At 33.3% G+C, this 22,019-nt stretch overlaps 1 protein-coding gene across 2 annotated transcripts in view; it reads left to right on the top strand.

Moving 5' to 3' along the window:
* LOC143203431 (discoidin domain-containing receptor 2) overlaps positions 1-22,019 on the top strand; it is a 252,030-nt gene that overhangs the window by 116,358 nt on the left and 113,653 nt on the right. Inside the window, exons 5-6 of one of the 2 annotated variants that reach the window (XM_076415559.1) lie at positions 6,116-6,263; positions 14,341-14,520. In XM_076415559.1, the coding sequence (XP_076271674.1) occupies positions 6,116-6,263; positions 14,341-14,520 (328 nt within the window). The remainder of the gene's footprint in view (positions 1-6,115; positions 6,264-14,340; positions 14,521-22,019) is intronic. The other variant, XM_076415561.1, reaches the window with a different exon arrangement.

A 22,019-nucleotide genomic window follows, 5' to 3' on the forward strand; every position in this document is an offset into this window, starting at 1 on the left:
TGATGGGATACTACTAGTAAATCTAACCTAGATCCTCCAGAGGTTCCAGAATAAAGTTTTGCGAGTCATCGTCGATGCCCCATATTATGTGTCCAATAAACAGATTCAGCGTGATTTCCCCATAGAACCCATAACGAGTGTGATTCGGAGTGTTAGTGCGAAATACTCTGAAAGACTTAGTGGATCCCAATGCACTCGCCAAACAGTTAAATGTGCGCGAGGACAGTGAAGTGCGATGGCTCGAACGCAAACTGCCATACGAATTGATTAATAGACACATAGAGTGAGATTTAATAATCTCTAGAATAAGTTAGAATAGTCATTAGAATAAGTTAAGACAGACTTTAAAATAAGTTATAATAGTATATAGAATAAGATTTAGATTATAAGTTGTACAGTAGATCACTTACTGAAGTGATCTTCTACATGTCAGGATAATTATATTATATAATTGAAATCATATAATAATACTTGGCCCATGGGCGGATTGTTGACGTTCTAGGAGATTAATAAAATAATATTGTGAGTGCACTATTTTGAATGGTTTCTAGGGATTTGAGGTAAGTTGGAGCAGCAGCGGCGAAGAGTGGGGAGCCATAGTCTAGCTTAGGAAGGATTATGGAGGAATATATTTTCAGTATGGTTTCTTTGTTTGCACCTGGGTGTCGGTTAGATAGCCAACGCAGTATTGGCATGTCTTTGGAATAACGAGTTTTAAGTTCGTTGATGTTATGGTTCCAGGACAGCTGGCAGACGAAATTGAGCCCTGCTAACCTAATACGATTAACACTTTTGAAAGGAGTGTAGCGACCTTGAGGCATGTCGAATTTTACATCCTGGAATAACGGTCTACAAAATACCCAGAAATATAATCTCAGATGTTGAACACGGGCGGGGTGCCGGAAGCGCCAACTAGAACCCGACCACGAATAGCTGGCGGCAACCCCGAGACGTTTATCTGGGATGTTATCGAAGGGTATTTCCAGCATTCAGTAACCGACCATCATTTGGTTTGGACGTGCCACCATCGACTGCCCAAGCCTCGTCTCCAGGTAACACCGCTGCCATCCGTTTTATCTAATTGTATCTTTCACATTTTTTTTATATAGCCAATAAATAACGGTCACATAATGTAAACACCACTGTTTCATTTCATTTTACCTCCATTCGCCGAGCCACATCTCGTTTACCCTAAAGGAGTATCATTAAGAGAGAAGGAATGGACGCAGATACAGTTACGCCTTCGAGAGAATTAGATTACACAGGACTTTTAAGGAGAGATAAGGAGGACCATGAAGACAGACGGTTTAATGCTCCTTGAAGAAGCCCTTCTCCAAAGTTGTCGTCTATTGGTTAATAAAATAACAAATTTTCAACCCTATTTTAATACTCTTTATATTCTGAATACAAATATGGCGATTGCTATATCGTCCCTCGGCGCCGTCTCCCATCCAAACGATGCGATACGACCGAGATTAATAACAATAACACCCGACAGAACAAAACATACGACACACAAGTGTACCCCGGTTCTTATTCCGGGGCGAGATCGAGTTTCCGCGAGGCATTTTTATCGAATGTCAACGGAGATAGCTGTGCCGTGCGTCCGGATCGACCGCAATCCATCACGTTTATCTTCCGCTTCCCGAAGCCGATGTATGTAGGTCAGTTTCCGGACGAGTCCGGGGCCCGCCCCCGCCCGGTCAATGTCGGAATTAACGCCGCGACGCCCCCCGTTCCCGACCTGGGGGCGTAATAAAATATTTTTTCCGTCTCCAGCTTCGACACCCGCCGTGATTGATGCGCTTTATAACGCGGCCGGTCGTTCACCGTACGTCCCGGAAACAATGGTCGGCTCGTTTGTCGTTCGACGTCGCCACTATCAATCATCGACGGTCCGAGATCAGTAATTAAGTCTTTAATATAACTATTATGGTGAGATGGCAAACTGTGTTTTTTTTTAGAACGGGTAGTGATGGGTCGCGTGTAAACACAGTCGTATATATTGTGGTTCTTGAATTTATTTTGATGATTTTTTTGCTTTAAAATGTAGTTATTATGAAGCAAAATTGGTCTCATCAACATCTACAACTTTTTCCCATCTTTCTAGTATACTTCATTTATATTTCTCATCTTCCATGCCCTCTCGATATATCTCAGGCCTTCGACAAGGTGTGGCAAACTCGACTGCTTTTTATATTGAAAAAGCTTTTACCCAAAAATCATACCTGACAGATAGACATTTTATTGTCAAACCGGGTGACGAATACAGTGACCTACACCCAATATATTCGGGTGTTCCGCGAGACAGTGTTCTTGGCCCATTGTTATATCTATTGTATACAGCTGACTTACCGACCTCAAGGAACACTACTGTTGCAGTACACGATGACGATATAATGGTTTTATCATCACTCGAGGATCCAATATCAGCCACAAGAAACCTCCGTCTTCATCTTAACAAAGTTGAATTGTCGTTGAAAACGTGGCATATCAAAGCAAATGAGACAAAATCTAGGTCACATTCACCCTTTGTAGAAGAACATTCCCTCAGTAAAATTGAATAAACATGAACTTAAGCAAGCAGACAATGTTAAATATCTGGGAATGCATTTTGATCGACGTTTGACATGGAAAAAAACATATAGTGACAAAACGCAAACGGCTTGGACTTAAACAAAACCAAATATATCGGCTGATAAGGAGTAAATCTAAATTATCATTAGATAACAATGTTTTGCTGTATTAGTCAATACTTAGGCCCATTTGGAGCTATGGTATTGAACTGTGGGGTATATATAGCAAATCTAACATAGCTATCCTCTAGAGGTTCCAGAATAAAGTGTTGCCAGTTATCGTCTATGCCCCATATTACGACTCCAACAAACTGATTCAGCGCGATATCCCCTTAGAACCCATAACGAGTGTGATTCGAAATGTTAGTGCAAAGTATTCTGAAATACTATTAGTGCATCCCAGTGCACTCGCCAAACAGTTAAATGTACGCGATGACAGTGTAGTGCATAGGCTCAAACGCAAATCATACCATACGAACCGATAAATAAACACATAGAGTGACACATAATAATCTCTAAAATGAGTTAGAATAGTCTTTAGAATAAGTCAGAATAGTATTTGGAATAAGATTTTGATTTTAAATTGTATACCAGATGACCTACTGAAGCGATCTTCTACATGTCAGGTTGAAGTTCCAAGAGATTAATAAAAAAAGTCTTCCATACGCTGTTGAAAAAAAGTTGTTGATTTAGTGGAGTTTCAAACGACAATCTATCGTATTTGTTCAGCATTTTGAAATCGTATGCCAGCCATGTCGTCTGATTGCCAACTAAATCGGTAAGCGTCTAAGTTTCATCCAATAGGCCGCTGTTGGTGCCGCAGGACTTCGAGTATTATTTATTAAATTCCACCACAATTGGCGATCGGCCGCAACTGTTCTGGCCTCGGAGAATATAAGTCTCCTATTTTTCAGATCGTTTTTAATTGCTTTGATCCACGTCTGCTTAAGAACTGTTCGCTGTGTCTTTAGCCCTCATTCGACCGATATGTCCAAACCATTGCAATCCGGATCTCTGACTTTCTTCAAGTGTTCGAAATAGGCGGATTTTAATATTGATTGTAAAATTTCTTCTCTACCAGATATACCATCTCAAAGATCCAAAAGCCTGGCCAAAGCTTGACCGATTCGGCTTATTACTTCAGCGGTAGATGCCAATTTTTTGGATGGACTGGTAACTGGATACCGTTGAGATGCAATAGCAAGCGATCGGTCAGTTGTTAGGACTTTGATCTTTTCTTCATTCATTCTCAAGCAATGTGGTTCTGCGGTGCGAACTATACCATAAAGAATGCTAAGTTATCCCAAAAATAAATTACGAATATACCGCTACCATCAGGGACAATGGGATCGGTCAAGGAGTTCGTTGCATCATATTAAATATTATTTCTGTTTTTAAGAACATTTGAAATAATTGAATCCGCTAATATATTCAAAAGCAGCGGAGAGATGACACCTCATTGGCGAACACCGGCTCGGATTTGCAATCATTTTGCATTTACACACAGTTAATGGACCCATCGGAAGACGCCTGAAGACATTTAATAACATTTAAGCGAACATGTCCAGATTTGGGGTCTAAGGGGTTGTAGCGATCGCTGCATCACTCCCCTTCTAGGGGAGTTGCCGTGGAATGTACCTCTATTTGGTACAGGTTCCTGAGTGAATTCGCAATCACGCAATCAATCGCCCAGGGACTGCTTATGAGAGGGCGATCCCAACATTAGGCAGGAGTTTTACGGGATCAACTGCCATCGAAGGTGTAGCAGGGCGTCGCTTGTCTTGGGGCGTTCCGATTTATTTGAGGGTACCTATAAGTATGGTGCCTTACGCGTTTCATTTTGTGATGCAAGGGTGTTGATGCGTTGATGTCATGCATGATGGGCTTCTGTGGTTTTCGTCCATCGCGTTAGTCTCGTGTGATGTCGACCATGTGATGTTGATGGGTTCCATTCCTCGTTCTATACTTTCATGCACCTGTCGAATGGTTTCTGTTGAGCTGGTTTATCTGTTAGGTACTTCGATCACGTCGGGATCATCAATTGTAGAAATATTCGTGTGGTCGGTCGAAATGTGTGGCTGTCGATGCTATTGTTTGGCCTACTTTTTTTGGAAGGAATTCGCATGGTAACTGAAAACACTGGTTGAATAAAGAGTTGTTTGTTTCGATATTGAATAATACATGTGGTTGATGGGAAAATGGACAGGATATTAGGTTAGGTAAAGGAAGTACGGAAGCGCTGTGGAAGTGGTACTGTTACAAGGGGGTAGAGAAAAGAAAGAGAACGAGACGTTGTAGTGGAGGTCGTTTATAGCCGGGAACCGCATGGTACTAATCCACCAGCGTTGCCAACCTTTGAACTTGGTGTAGGTGAATACGTGGTGGCCTAAATGGTTGTAGCGGTCGCTACAGGTTTAATTAGGTTCAAGTAGTAGCTGGTAATCTCCTTGATGAGCTCTCCATATGCACAACAAGCCTTTATCACCATGAATATTTCGCCTCGGAGCTAATGCGAAGGGATCTCCTCGACTAACCAATGACATTTTAGATGTAGGATTGTTGCAGTAGATTCATTTGCGACTTACAATTCGCCACAGGAAGTTCTTTTTTTGCCTGACGAGAGCAATACAACTCTAATGTGGAAACGGGTTGAAAGTGCATTTTAAGCCAATGCCATTTTCCCTTTCCCGGATTTTTCACATCGCATATAAGCGCTTGAGAAGTGTTGTTCATCTGGTAAGTTGTTTGAAATTTCTTTGCGAGTTTGAGCTGTGCTTTTGTCCAAATCTTACAATTCAATGTTTTCTTTAATATTCCAGGGCATTATTTGTCAATTATATCAAAACGGCCGCTTTTAAATCGTTGAAATCAAAACTATCCATTGGGATATGAAGAAGCAGCTTTTTCGTGCGTTGCACGATTAACGATACTGAATAACTCAACAACATTAAAGGGTTTGCTGTTATTTTATATGGAGAAATATCCAAACTACCGATTTTAACGCATTTTCCCCTATATATAACGCACGAAAATCGGAAGTCGTTCAATAAAAAAGCCATTGTTTAAACTGATCAGTCGGTAGTAGTGAAGATAATATTATAAATAGAAAAATAGGTTTAGGTAGGCGTTAACGTAAATTGTGTTTTTATAGTAGAATATAAAATACGTGTAGTCGATAGGTTATATATGGGTTTTGTTTAGTTTTGTTTAGTTATTATGACAATTATTTACATATTTTATTTTAAATCGTTTTTTTGTGTTAAAGATTTAAGTGTGATAATTTTTTGTCTTTTAGCGAGTTCCTTATTTATTTCGTCGGTTCAATTTTTTTGTTAGAAATATTCTATAAAACGAATTTATAATATATTCGGCGTCGTGATAACGTGAGTTCACCGTTATTCTCTATGATCTGTATAATAAAAAAGCGGTACATAAGATTATTTGTACGGAATGAAGGAAAATAGGAAAATTCATACGAATATTTTATATTAATTTTTGTAAAGGAATATTTAGTAGATTTATTTCTGTAAATGTTTCAGTTGTTATCTGGCAATACCGATACCTTCACCATCGTCGAACAGAACCTGGACCCCCCAGTCATCGCTGGCCAGATCCGATTGCTGCCCTACAGTGACCACGTGCGCACCGTCTGTATGAGAGTGGAGCTGATGGGTTGTCCTTGGAAAGGTAAGAAGGAGAACGGTCCCGCATAATTAAAATCCTGAAGGGTCCATTTTTTATCCGACTCGAACGACGGCCGCGTGCAAATTGAGACAGATACGAGGCGAAAGATGATTCATTGTCGTCATATTTTAATGTCGCAATGAAGAGCTCGATTATTAATTGGCGACAACGATCCCAGGTGGGCGGCGTATCAAGACATGAAAGGATAATTAGGCAGAAAAAACTCCCTCTACCATTAATTAGTCGCAGTTTTGCGCTCGGCAATTTTTATGGCTTCAAGCTGGCGTCACAATATATTTCTTTGTCTTTTTCTTTTCATTTTTATGTTGTTCTGTAGACGCCGAAGTTTCTTGAACTATTTAGAATACTACTGGTCGAAGTTTCTATTATATAGTCAATTCGAAACAGTAATGACATACGTGACCAATATGTGTACGTCAGAAGTTGTAAATTCGTTTTGCGGTCAGACAATATTTACCTTCTCATTTTATTATATTTAAAAAGAATTGTGCTATTAGAGAAGTTCGAACATGTAACCGAAAGAGCCTAAAAAAGTTGTCCTTTTGTCAAACATCTGCAGAATTCTTAAAAATATTATAATTACGAATTTTAATTTTAATTTTAATGAATTTTAAATCGTCGAGGTTTTTATTGAAAATTTTTTTTTGCGTGTTGCAGCTGTACTGAATATTAGTACGGCCACGGTCACTAAAATATCTCAAAAAATAAAAAACAATATAAACTTAAATTCATCAAAAAGGAACCGTGTTTATGCGAAACGTTTCAGAAATTAAATATACAAAATGTATAAAAGCAGTAAGTAGTTTTTCAATAGAAACATAATATAATTCAATTATTTTTAGTCTGGAAAGTATCCATAAAAAGCCAAAAGATGCGCAGCTATTTGAGGGATGTAGAACATCCGTTCATACACTGTTGAATATAGGATTTAAGTGATGTAAAGATAACCCACGAAGGAATTACCAGACATTGCCTTTAAAAGAATACAATTTTTATAAACACAACAAAATCAAGAAATAATTATTATATCAATTTATATATTTAAATGAGACATGAATAATTCAGAATGGCACATTGTTGTTTATACGGTATTGCAAAGAATCATTACAATAGATATTCAGGTCGAGGAGGATATGATTGTTTAATTGTTTATTCCCAACTCTATTTGTAAATATTTTCCTTCTATTTTTCTTTCCGACTAAATGTATTAATTTAGTTGCACATGTTGGTCACTATGTTCATTAAAACCATTTTTAAAAATCATAAATCTGTCAATGTTTTGTCAGCTTTCTTTCTATCATATTATGACATTTATATGTAAAACGTTTTGAATTTTAAAATTATTTAATTAATATATTGTTACTAGTCGTTTCCGTCTAACCTATAATTTGTCTTTATGAAAACTTAAATCTAAATATATAACTGGAAGGACCCCAATCTTTATGTTTGTACTTTTAATATATGCAGCTCACTACACAACATTACACAAGATCAGATTGTTTGATTCTTTTGAGTCTGTGTCCTGTTCTGGTGGTATCCAATAGTTGCAATATTTCAATATTCGTATGAGAATGGAGTCTTTCCTCATGCCCCCTTGTAATTCTCTTGATTTTTTCAGTATTGCTCTTTTCGGTCTTTGGGTTATATTGTTTAAACTATTTTTATTTTCAGGTGTTCTGTTTTGTTGCCATTTTTTTTCGTAATTTACGTTTTTCAGCTATCATTTCCTTCACTTCTTTTGAATATAGTTGTACTTTTATATTTCTGGAGTATTATTCCAAGCAAATATAACTACGTCTCTGCTTTTTAATTGTTCAGTTGTCTGGAGGGGTACATTTAGTTGAATTCGTTTGTTCAATACTTCAGCACATCCTTCCCAGTCTGTTCTCTTGTTTGTTAACGTTGGGTTTCTTTCTTGTCCTATTATATTTTAGTATTTATATTCTAGTATTTTTTGAATTGAAATCCCCTCCAATTTTTCTCCCAGGTTGCTTAGGACATTCAAATAATTTTCCTTTTTTTGATTGTATCTTGGAGGACAATTAATTGCCGCTATTGTAACCTTGTATCTGCTTGACTTAATAGTTACTACTGTTACCTGATTTTCTGCTGTACTGAGCCCGGGTTCTTGATGGTGGGAAGTGTTCTTTTTTATTAATATTGCACTTCCTCTAAATTTTATAAAAGATTCTTTTGTTATATGGGTTTCTGATATTAGGCAAATATCTATTTTTTGCATATCTAGGAATACTTGTAGGGTAGCGTGTGCTACCCTACAAGTATGTAAATTGATACAACAAAAAAATTGATACAACTCCTATTATCCAGGATTCAATATATTTCAAATGGACCATCTGAGCCATCATGGACATTGCCCATTATCAAAATTAAATGGACATTGGCTTCTTACAATAAACAAAATATAAGTTCTCTAACATTTCAGCAATTTTTTCTGCTTAAAAGCAGTGAATTGTAAATTTGCAAGTAGTGCAAATTCTTATTAATAATCATAATTATATAGTCAATAGAATTATACAGTATGACTATTTTTCGACCAAGCATCATCGTGTTTGTTTGGGTCCCCAGCCATAGAGTATAATTAAGAACGAATTTTCTGATAATATCCAAGCCAAATATGCTATTACTAGGTACCAATGTCTGTCCAGTATATTTTAACAAAACGTAGAATGTAGAATTTTTGCTGGTTATTAGAAAATATGACTTATCTGGTTCATTGAAAGATGTTTTCTTTCCTCAAAATCTGACCAAATTATTTGATTTCCTTAAGAAAATGAGTCTTAAATGGGTTTAACATGTTTTCATTTTATGACAACTTTTATTCCATAAACAGCTATATTTATTTATATTTCAATTCTAAACATTATAAACTGTCAATATGTTCTTGCCTTATTATTTTGGGGTTCAACATACTGATTTTTGCTTTAAATTGTTTGCTTAATAAAGGCCGAATGATTTGGAATTGGAGCAACATTATTAGAGATGCCCTATAGTTTCATATTATAGTTTTGAAATCATTAAGTATTATTACAGAGCGATGATATTTGATGTACCGTAAACTGGAACTACATTGGAAAAAGTTATCTCATAACCGATGATGAAAAATTTATAAATCATGATAACATTAAGAGTTAAACATCATTAACAGTTTAACATCGACGCCATTACCAAAATTGAATATTCATCAGTCATCAGTTCCTGCATAACATTTAGTGAGATATGTTGGATATAGTTAATTATAAGTGTATGAAAACTAGCCGTCTTTGCCATACATAGCTTGATTCATTTGTTATATATTGGATCGATTGTATAATTTAGAGGTTCAGAGAAAAATAGATGGATGTAACCGCTATTTATAGCAATACATATATTTATAATTAAAAATCACTATTTACGTTTTGCATCAACTTATTTAAGGCTTCGTACAATTGACTCATCCCGTGTTCTGTTCATATTACTTTGACAGCTCCTTTCTCTTTTTTTTTGAGGAAATAGTAATGCTGATAGAAAAGTTTTGCAGCTATTATTATTCAGAATTTTTCAAAGCCAATTCAGGATTAACAATAAAATTTTGTTCTTATAAGAAATGCAAATTATTTCTTACCAACCCAAGAGTAATCAACAGCGGCAAATATAAACACTTCCAAGTCCCTATGAATATAATCTTTGCACAACCAAGTTCAGTTTAACTACATATTGCGTTTGCCCTGAGTATTCATGGAGAAACGACCGTGCATGATTAATTTTCGAATATGATCTATGTTTGTTTTATGTAAACCGAGGAATTACCTTCCAGAGCGCGGAGAGTAGAAAGTGAAATTTGAGACTTCGTGTTCTTTAGAGCAACTGCGAAAGTTTGCCGTGTCACGTTGCTTCATAGAATCTTATATCAAATCGAACTGATGAAACATGAACCAATCGGATAAAATTTTCTTATTTCCTGATACTAATAGTTAAATATACGAAAGCGGTGTTATATGTATTTGTTTTATAACAGAGATTTTTCATAAACATAACAAAAATTTAACTAGACCGAATCAATATCTGGAGCATTATTTGTGATCTTGATCAACCACTTGTTCGATATTAAATTGCATAAGACTTTGTTAATTTTGAAAATCAGTTATATAGCATACTTATTACAAAGAAGCTTAATTGAAATATATAATGCAGTATGTGATATGGAATTATGAGCAATGGAGATATTTTGTGGCCGAAATGGTTTTAAAATTATTTGAAGCACATGGAACAAAGTGGTTTGATTAACATCAAATAAATGGTAGGTTGAGACTTGTATATGCAAAATGTTGCAGGGAATGTGATATCAAGACTACTCATGTATTCTGATGATGTTGCATTTCAAAAATTACTTTATTAAGAAACACTGTTACATTGTATGTTAATCAAATATTTTCTACGACTTTGTAAGACTACGAATGACTGATTTTAGTTTGGCAACGATCCAACCATCGGCCCATTTTCGCTCTTCTTCAGCAATTCGAAATCCTGTAACAGTCGAGCCATATTGCATCGATCTGAGCAAATGGTAATTAAAATGTCTGTTGAAGACGCTGGGTTCAGCAGAACTTTTTATAGCTCAATACAATGAACCTTAGTGATCCGACCATGGCTTCATGGCCATAAATATTCCGCTTCGGAGTCTATGTAGATAGCTTTCCTAAACTAACTCCCATTATATATTGTGCTTGAGATCACAATGTGTAATAAAATACTCTTATTTTTTGACCGACAAGCAATGAAGCCACAATATTGAAACGATTTCAATGAGCTTTATGATTTTCCCTCATTTTCTATTTTCTCATCTGATATAAACATGTGTTGAAGACAGTTAGTCATCTTCTAAACTCTTTAAAGATTCTTTCATAGTTGTTTCAGAGAAATATGACGGAGCAGTATCGCCAAAAGTTTTTAAAAGTGTTTCAATGGGCTTCGGCAGCAGATTTAACTCAATAATAGAATAACTCAATAATACTAAATGGAAACCCATGATCTTATCTATAAAATTCACAATGTTCGTTCCCATACTCGTCCGAAACGGCTTGACCGATTCTTATGAAATATTGTATGCATATTCAGGCTATCGGCTACTCTCTAAGTTTCAAACGCCAAAAGTTAAAGTTAATACCCCTTGTCCAACCCAAAACATTTTTTTTGAATATTTTTTTAATTATGTGGCGAATTACATACACAACCCTAAATTTTCACTTTTCTATCACCAACCCCTGCTTTTTAACAGTCATTTTAATAATTATTATCACTTGGTAAGTTATGTGCAACGGCTGTGAAACGGTACGCGATCAGTCATTAAAAAACAATGAAAAACGTTATCGAAGTCACCATTTTAAATAGCAAGTTTGGAGGTGAAAATATATTAATATCACGAATACCTACTATACCCACAGTTGTGGCAATTCAATTTAAGCGTATTCAATTTCCGATTAGATTGGCATTTGCAATGACTATTAATAAATCCCAAGGCCAAAAAATGTCTGTTTGTGGCTTAGATTTGAGCACACCATGTTTTTCACATGGACAGTTATACGTTGCCTGCTCTCGGATGGGTAAACCATCAAACTTGTTTGTATTGGCTAAAGAGGGACTAACAAAAAATATTGTTCACGCTGTAGCATTAAAAGATTAATGTTAGGTAATGAATTAATGATATAAATAATTATTACTTAAAGTAAATTATAATAAATTTAAAAAATTAATGTTTGGTGTTTTGTTATTTTTACATTACCTCATCGTTCACAGCGCTTCAGGCCTTTTTCACTCATATATCACATCCCTACATACTTCCAATAAGTTAGTTATTTTTTTCTACACTAGAAATTCCCTAGAGTTTTTTTTATTAGCATGTGCATACACTGAATAACTCAATGATACTAAATGGAAAACCATTATATTTTGTATAGAAATGTTAACACAAGTATACACTCATTAGGATGTTATATGATTTAGAATTTTTTAGTTTCAGTTTCTCAATATAATATAAAAGGTAACGGAAGGTTTTCAGCGCAAGTTTTAATTTTTTATACATCTGTAAGGAAATTTAGCTGAATGTGATAATACAAACTTATGTTATATCATGGTTTATACATTTATAACCAGTATTATATAATCTTAACTAAACTGTATTGAACTGATAAATTATGATTGTTCCTATTACATAATTTATGGCTAATTAGGTGACGATAAACTTGTCATAGCAGTTTGTGGCTTAGATTTGAGCACACCATGTTTTTCACATGGACAGTTATACGTTGCCTGCTCTCGGATGGGTAAACCATCAAACTTGTTTGTATTGGCTAAAAAGGGACTAACAAAAAATATTGTTCACGCTGTAGCATTAAAAGATTAATGTTAGGTAATGAATTAATGATATAAATAATTATTACTGAATTTAATTGAATAATATAAGTAAATAATATAATATAAATATTTAGTAAATTATAATAAATTTAAAAAATTAATGTTTGGTGTTTTGTTATTTTTACATTACCTCATCGTTCACAGCGCTTCAGGCCTTTTTCACTCATATATCACATCCCTACACACTTCCAATAAGTTAGTTATTTTTTTCTACACTAAAAATTCTCTAGAAATTATTTACATGATAAAACAACGACTGCCGGGTCAGCTAGTATTGTGTATAGAAATGTCAATACAACTACATACTATTAAGAAGTTAAATTATTTAGAATTTTTTAGTTTCAGCTTCTGAATATATGGCGTAATATAAATTTTTCTATTAGCATGTGCATAAACTGAATAACTCAATGATACTAAATGGAAAACTATTATATTTTGTATAGAAATGTTAACACAAGTATACACTCATTAGGATGTTATATGATTTAGAATTTTTTAGTTTCAGTTTCTCAATATAATATAAAAGGTATCGAAAGGTTTTCAGCGCAATTTTTAATTTTTTATACATCTGTAAGGAAATTTAGCTGAATGTGATAATACAAACTTATGTTATATCATGGTTTATACATTTATAACCAGTATTATATAATCTTAACTAAACTGTATTGAACTGATAAATTATGATTGTTCCTATTACATAATTTATGGCTAATTAGGTGACGATAAACTTGTCATAGCAGTTTGTGGCTTAGATTTGAGCACACCATGTTTTTCACATGGACAGTTATACGTTGCCTGCTCTCGGATGGGTAAACCATCAAACTTGTTTGTATTGGCTAAAAAGGGACTAACAAAAAATATTGTTCACGCTGTAGCATTAAAAGATTAATATTAGGTAATGAATTAATGATATAAATAATTATTACTTAAAGTAAATTATAATAAATTTAAAAAATTAATGTTTGGTGTTTTGTTATTTTTACATTACCTCATCGTTCACAGCGCTTCAGGCCTTTTTCACTCATATATCACATCCCTACATACTTCCAATAAGTTAGTTATTTTTTTCTACACTAGAAATTCCCTAGAGTTTTTTTTATTAGCATGTGCATACACTGAATAACTCAATGATACTAAATGGAAAACTATTATATTTTGTATAGAAATGTTAACACAAGTATACACTCATTAGGATGTTATATGATTTAGAATTTTTTAGTTTCAGTTTCTCAATATAATGTAAAAGGTATCGAAAGGTTTTCAGCGCAATTTTTAATTTTTTATACATCTGTAAGGAAATTTAGCTGAATGTGATAATACAAACTTATGTTATATCATGGTTTATACATTTATAACCAGTATTATATAGTCTTAGCTAAACTGTATTGAACTGATAAATTATGATTGTTCCTATTACAGATTTTATGGCTAATTAGTTGACGATAAACTTGTCATAGCAGTGACTTAATCCTCTGACAGATGATTCGTAACCGCTTCACCGCTCTCCCAATAATATGTTCCCAATGGATCACCTGAATCCCCTTCCTCATCCGTATAATCTGCATATTCGCTCGTAGTGGACGTTCTCATTCATGCCTTTGACGCGTCTCCGTCTCGCTTCAATACGTCAAATTATGTTCGTTTGCAGACGGATTGGTGAGTTACGCCATGCCTCAGGGATTGCAGCGCGGCACCGATCTGGACCTCAGCGATCGAACCTATGACGGTGCAGAAGAAAACGGACAGCTCTATCACGGACTGGGACAGCTGACTGACGGACAGCGAGGACGTGACAATTTCAGGATGGATCCCAATAGATTAGGTAAAGGTACGTCAGATTTGTTGACATTGTGTTATTCTATAGCTTATTTAATATAATGAAATAATAATGATAGTAATAGATACGGATCGAAGTGCACAATAATACAATGATTTTAAGATCAAAAGTAGCTGTCTTTGTTATAAATTTGCATCTACTTAAGGCGAAAAACGTCAAAATTTCACAGTTAATGAATATTAATCAAATAATAACTCTAGCTACTCTAATACTTAACTTATATAAGGCTAGGCAAAAGTCGCGCTACCATTTTGATTTCAGTTATCTTCGGTATTTGATCTTGGTTATGCGACGTTTATTGCGTTTATTGCTTGGCGTTGCGTTGGAATTATTGCCTCTCAACGGAAATTGCGTCAATGGTAGCGGGACCTTTTACCCACGTTCTATTAGTTTAATAATTTATTTTTCAGTATGTGTGATTACGTCGAAGGGTGTACAATTTTTTTTAAGTTAGTTGAAAATGTCCGTATTTGTACAGAGTTAATGGTATTTATGGAAAGTTTTACATTTTTATTTCAATTTAAAGAAAATCAGCTAGAGGTCATAGAATTCTGTAAGAATCATGCTGCTGCGTTCATTTAAACATGCGAATACTGCTTTTATAATTTAAAAAGTGGTGATTTTGACACCGAAGACCAAGAACGTTCTGGACAAGTACATGGGAACAATCCAAAATCTTATGCTGGATATTTTATGCTGTATGGTTTAGCCAAGCCACATTAAAGGGCGTTTGGTAGTATGTGAAATGCTACTTCAAAGACAAAACCGGAAAGTTTTTTTTTTGCATCGGATTGCTACTGGTGATGAAAAATGCATCCATTACAATAATCCATGGCTCCAAGCTAAAAGTCTGTATTTGGTGATGTCAACTTGATATTGTATACCATAAGCTCATAAAACTTAATTAGACCATCAATAGGGATCGCTATTAACTATTATTTAGTGAGTATGAGCCAATCGACCAAGCCAAAAATCTGTCGGAATATGAGCCAGAGACATACAATCACTACATAGTATAAAACAAAGACGCCTTTTCTGTCCCTATATCCCTATGTGCGCTTAAATCTTTAAAACTACGCAACCGATTTTGATGCGGTTTTTTTCAATAGATAGAATGATTCAAGAGGAAGGTTTATATGTATAATACATGCATAATATACTAAGGCAACATTGCTAATTTTAGAGGTTTCTAACGTGATGTCGTAAATTAACCTATTTTTTTAGGCTTATTTAGCAATTAGCAAAAACGCTGCCTAACCCTACGAGTTAGATCAAATTAATGTACTACAGTATTGTACACCATAAAAAGGTCTACAAAAAAGTCCGCGATGGTATATGTTTATCTTTTAGGGATAACCCACATTAACCATTTTTATTGTTTACTTTTTACGTGAGAAAATGGCTTATTTACGAAGCTATTTTAAGCAATACGGCATTAATCCTTATCGAATTAAGTACCTTAAATACAGTGTGCAATTAATATAGATCAATATGGTTCCTTACAGCATGTAAATTAAACAAATATTTTCGGAGATATTACAAATTTAAAATTTGCGTTTAAAAATGTGTAATGTAATAAAAATTGTATGAATTTAGATATTCCAAAGATAGCAGGAAATCTTCATAGTAAGTATAGGGGAAGAGGAATTGTTTTACTCCAAATTTAATGCGTGCAGGCCAAGGGCAGTAATGAATGAACCAAAAATAATGGATCGATTTTAATCATGTTTTCATTGAGTGACATAGGCATATATATTTTATGCCCGTGCAAGTCGGAGCGGGCCGCTATGTTTTTATATACAACGTTCATATTTTTTCTGTAGTGTATTTAATTTAGTATCAGCATTGAACCCGTGCGAAGCCGGGGCGGGTCGTTAGTAACTAATATAAGACACAACAATGTTATTCTTCTCCAGAAATCCAAACTATGAGCACATGTTACAGAACCGGTGAAAACATAGTTTAAGACATTAAAATAGGATATGCTACCCCACTCGTCATAGTCTCCAGACCTTAGACCTTTCTATTACTACTTAGTCCGACATGCGAGTCGTGACTAGTGTAAACAGCGCTTCATTTCCTATGCGGGTATTAAAAAATGGGTAGAAAAAGGGAAGCATTATCATTTTGGAATTTGACAGTGTATGGCAACAACGTGCTGGTCATAACAAGGACTTTTGGAAGGAAACAATGTAAACGATGATTCATTGGACCATACCATATTCTCTCAATCATTCACAGTGTTGGGGTTTTGTTATAACGGGTCAATAAAAATATAAACTCGGAACTCCTGTCCTACTATTTTTATCGAAGCAGTATTATTCAAATAAGTGTAGAGTTCTACTGTCACTTGTGCTGCAATAGTTTCATGTTGTCTGGCCAGATTCTTTTTAAGGTTCGTAAATTTCTGAATGTTTTCCTCATAAAGCACCTGCTAAACGGGCACTTCGTATGTAAATTGAGCAATACATACGCACTGATTCATTTACATGGAAGCAGTGTTGCCGGCATCCAACAAGACGTAATATTTAGATATAAACAATATCTGCTGATGGAAATGCATAGTTATCAATGTAAAAGATACAAAAAGTGGGGAAATGGATCAACAGTGACAATTCCGAGCTTGAAGAGTCATAGATTAGTTCAAGAGGGCCATCCACGTCACAGCGATAATTTATAATATTTAATATTCTTGCCTATAAGGTCTTGTTGGTCATATGCTGGGATCAGTAAGGTAATGTGAATAGGACTGCCACTTCAGATCTCTACTGAGGTCATTTGAAGAAATTTCACATGTTGCAAAAATGTAAGTAATAATAAGTAATAATAATAAGTAACAGGTGCAAATGCTCGGCCAATTAGCTGAAAGTGTTATGAAGGATAAATTGTTACATTTCAAATTCATACAATGAGTCGTCGATTACTACTTGTTCAAATAGCTTGGCTAACGATTTCAAAATGCTGAAGAAGTGCGAAAATGGCTTCAGGATTGGATCGTTGTTAGACCAATACGTTTCATTCCATGCTGTATCACCTTATGGCTAGAAAGATGAGAAGAGGTAGTTTGATGAATTGAAATTCATCAATTAAAATTGATGAAGATTTGTAAATAATATATTATTTAATTTTACTCACCAAATGCCTTTAATTATCGTCTTCCTTATTAGTACTGTTATTCCTGTTACTTCTCAGCATTATATATTTTGACTTTGATTATATGTTTTGACTCTCATCTGTATTAAATAACTTAAATTGCATTCCTAGATCATTTATAGCAGCAGTCACAACATTCATTTGATTCACTCCATCGCCTGACTTCGTAGGAGTAAAGTTTTACATCAAGAGTTATACGTTGCGTTGAAATGCTTAGCGTTATTGCTATGTGGAATGATAGTATTATTTATTGTCATTGGTGTTTGTGCGGTCCGACTATAGATGAGCTGCACATGCACATATTTGCATTGGTTAATTATAATTTTCTAGGTTTGGGTCGAATTATTTATATTATCAATTGGTTGTTATGATTTTTGAGATGCTTCATGGGTACTATGTGCGACAGTAACAATCGCAGTACATTACATTTGTGGTATATCAATACTGTTTTTATATTATGAAAGAGGCCGTTGTGCCAAACCTAATTGAAGGTTTGTGCTACATCTAAGAATACAGCTGTACATACCTTTTTACTTTCATAGGCTTTTTCAGTAATCTGATTCAATCTGATATACTATTCTATTGATAAATTGTTGAATGCTTATTAATGTAGCTCATTAATGTTGAATACACTCAAACTGGTGTATTGGTTTTTTCTGTCTATAAAATTAATACTTTACAAGCTGGCTTTACAAGAGGCTTGTGAAAATAACCAGGTATAATTTGTCGCCTGTATCGCCTTGTGGATAGAAAGATGAGAAGAAGTTACTTGATGAATTGAATTTTACTCATCAAATGTCTCTAATCGTCATTTTCTTTGCTAGTACTGCTATTCTTGTTACTTCTTAACATTATTTCACGTATTTCGTAGTTTGTGGTCAACGCATGAATTACAAGATATTGTATGTTTTGCCCCTCATCTGTAGTGATGCTTTCTCGTAACCAAGGCGTTTTGTAACTAGATTGGTAGCATAACATAGTAAAATTGCATTCTGTTTATACCAGGCGACAGTTTCGAAGACATATCAAGTCTTTCTAACCTCTCGTTTAGTTGATATACGGTAATAGTAAAATAACTCAAACTGCAATCCTGGATCATTTATAGCAACAGTTACAGCATTCAATTGGGTCACCCCATCGCCGCCATCGTCTGGCTTCGTAAACGTAAATGTGGAGGGAATGACAATTTAACGTACAGTATAGGTGCAATGTTGCTAACTTTACGAAAGCTATTGAGCGTTATTTTCTGCAGAACTAACATATTAATAAAATATCTAAATGTATTTATGTAAAAGTATTTGAAGTACTAACCACAAAATACCTCAGTCATTCCAAAATACATTTTTTGAGAAATATCTGAATATAATAAAATAAATTTAGAAGAACGAAAAAAAATTAATTTGATTTTTGTTGAACAAGTAATATTATAATGTTGCTTGTTCTTTAATTTCTATATTTTTTCTTAAATTCTATCGTAGAAACTAGATCAAATAACTTTTATGCCAATATATTAATGATGTGCTTCATTAAACAAAGGAAAATTCTTTTAAATCCATCCGATAAAACTGTAGTTGTAGTTACGTAGCGAAATCTTACTTTGGAACTGTATAAGAAGTCAAATAATCTACCGAATAACGGGAGTGGGTTTTGAGAGAGGAATATAAGAAAATGGAGCTAGTTATAGTTTAAATTATGTTTTAAAAACTAATCCAAGTTGTAGTGCTTGCGAGTGTTTGGCTGAAATTGAAATACTGAGCAAGATTGTTGTTAAAACAATGTTAATATAGTTTCAAATTTGTGTGGTTGAAGAATATTTTTGTTAAGTAAAATAAGCAATTATATTAAATAAATAAGTAATAATAATGTATTTTGGCAATCCATCACTCTGAATTAGTAATTTGTTTCATTCTTAAAGAAAAGCTCTTAAACTTTAGATAACTAATTCAGAATAATGGTCACGGTTTTTCTGGAGGTCTTGTCCTTATTTCGGTTCAATTTCAATTTTAAATCAGTGACACTGTGTCTTTGATTTCTGAAGGTTCTTTGGGAGATTGAGCTATGTGTCCATCCAATATGTCTAATTAATATTTCTTTCGCTCTTATACGCTGTTTTTTTTGTCATTGGCACCAACATCACAGAATTTGAAAAACCAAATTGAATTACCATCATCATAATTTTCCGAATAATTGAACGATAAAAGTTATGAATGTCGATATTTTTATTGAGAGTTCCACATGAGCGAGGTTACTCTTTTGAGGTTATCCAAGTGTCCATTTATGACACAACCGAGCCAAATGTCATCAAATCGAATTTATAATCCGATCTATATTTATCTATTAATATTTGGTTCTATATATATATATATATATATATATATATATATATATATATATATATATATATATATATATAATATCAGGTGGGGAAAAAGTCAAGTAAGTCAAGGCAACAGTCAGTTTTTTTAACTCGGTTTAACTCGGCTTCGCTTTAACCATATATATATATATATATAATATAAACAGAAGACATACTTATTGCCTATTGGGCAGATTGTGGAACCACCGAGAGTAATAAAAGAATTCTTCCATATTAATTGATCGTATTATCAATATTGATTGATATTGCTGGCTGTCATATCTATAGAAAAATTCATACAAAAATCAAATCCAGAATAATAAAATAGATATTTAGAATAAAACTAATTATTGAAAATAGTATTTTGTACAGGAGATCACTTAATGAAGTGATTTTCTAGATACTATATATATATATATATATATATATATATATATATATAATTTATATATAATATAAACATAAGACATACTTATTTCCTATTGGGCAGATTGTGGAACCACCGAGAGTAATAAAAGAATTCTTCCAAATTAATTGATCGTATTATCAATATTGATTGATATTGCTGGCTGTCATATCTATAGAAAAATTCATACAAAAATCAAATCCAGAATAATAAAATAGATATTTAGAATAAAACTAATTAGTGAAAATAGTATTTTGTACAGGAGATCACTTAATGAAGTGATTTTCTAGATACTATATATATATATATATATATATATATATAATATAAACATAAGACATACTTATTTCCTATTGGGCAGATTGTGGAACCACCGAGAGTAATAAAAGAATTCTTCCATATTAATTGATCGTATTATCAATATTGATTGATATTGCTGGCTGTCATATCTATAGAAAAATTCATACAAAAATCAAATCCAGAATAATAAAATAGATATTTAGAATAAAACTAATTAGTGAAAATAGTATTTTGTACAGGAGATCACTTAATGAAGTGATTTTCTAGATACTATGTATATATATATATATATATATATATATATATATATATATATATATATATATATATATATATATATATATATATATATATATATAATATAAACATAAGACATACTTATTTCCTATTGGGCAGATTGTGGAACCACCGAGAGTAATAAAAGAATTCTTCCATATTAATTGATCGTATTATCAATATTGATTGATATTGCTGGCTGTCATATCTATAGAAAAATTCATATAAAAATCAAATCCAGAATAATAAAATAGATATTTAGAATAAAACTAATTAGTGAAAATAGTATTTTGTACAGGAGATCACTTAATGAAGTGATTTTCTAGATACTATATATATATATATATATATATATATATATATATATATATATATATAATATAAACATAAGACATACTTATTTCCTATTGGGCAGATTGTGGAACCACCGAGAGTAATAAAAGAATTCTTCCATATTAATTGATCGTATTATCAATATTGATTGATATTGCTGGCTGTCATATCTATAGAAAAATTCATACAAAAATCAAATCCAGAATAATAAAATAGATATTTAGAATAAAACTAATTAGTGAAAATAGTATTTTGTACAGGAGATCACTTAATGAAGTGATTTTCTAGATACTATATATATATATATATATATATATATATATATATATATATATATATATATATATATATATATATATATAATATAAACATAAGACATACTTATTTCCTATTGGGCAGATTGTGGAACCACCGAGAGTAATAAAAGAATTCTTCCATATTAATTGATCGTATTATCAATATTTATTGATATTGCTGGCTGTCATATCTATAGAAAAATTCATACAAAAATCAAATCCAGAATAATAAAATAGATATTTAGAATAAAACTAATTAGTGAAAATAGTATTTTGTACAGGAGATCACTTAATGAAGTGATTTTCTAGATACTATATATATATATATATATATATATATATACATATATATATATATATATAATATAAA

Source organism: Rhynchophorus ferrugineus, unplaced genomic scaffold, assembly GCF_030347505.1.
Source record: "Rhynchophorus ferrugineus isolate W39M unplaced genomic scaffold, kcgeb_rfMv2 rfM10, whole genome shotgun sequence".
Classification (NCBI taxonomy): Eukaryota; Metazoa; Arthropoda; class Insecta; order Coleoptera; family Curculionidae; genus Rhynchophorus; species Rhynchophorus ferrugineus.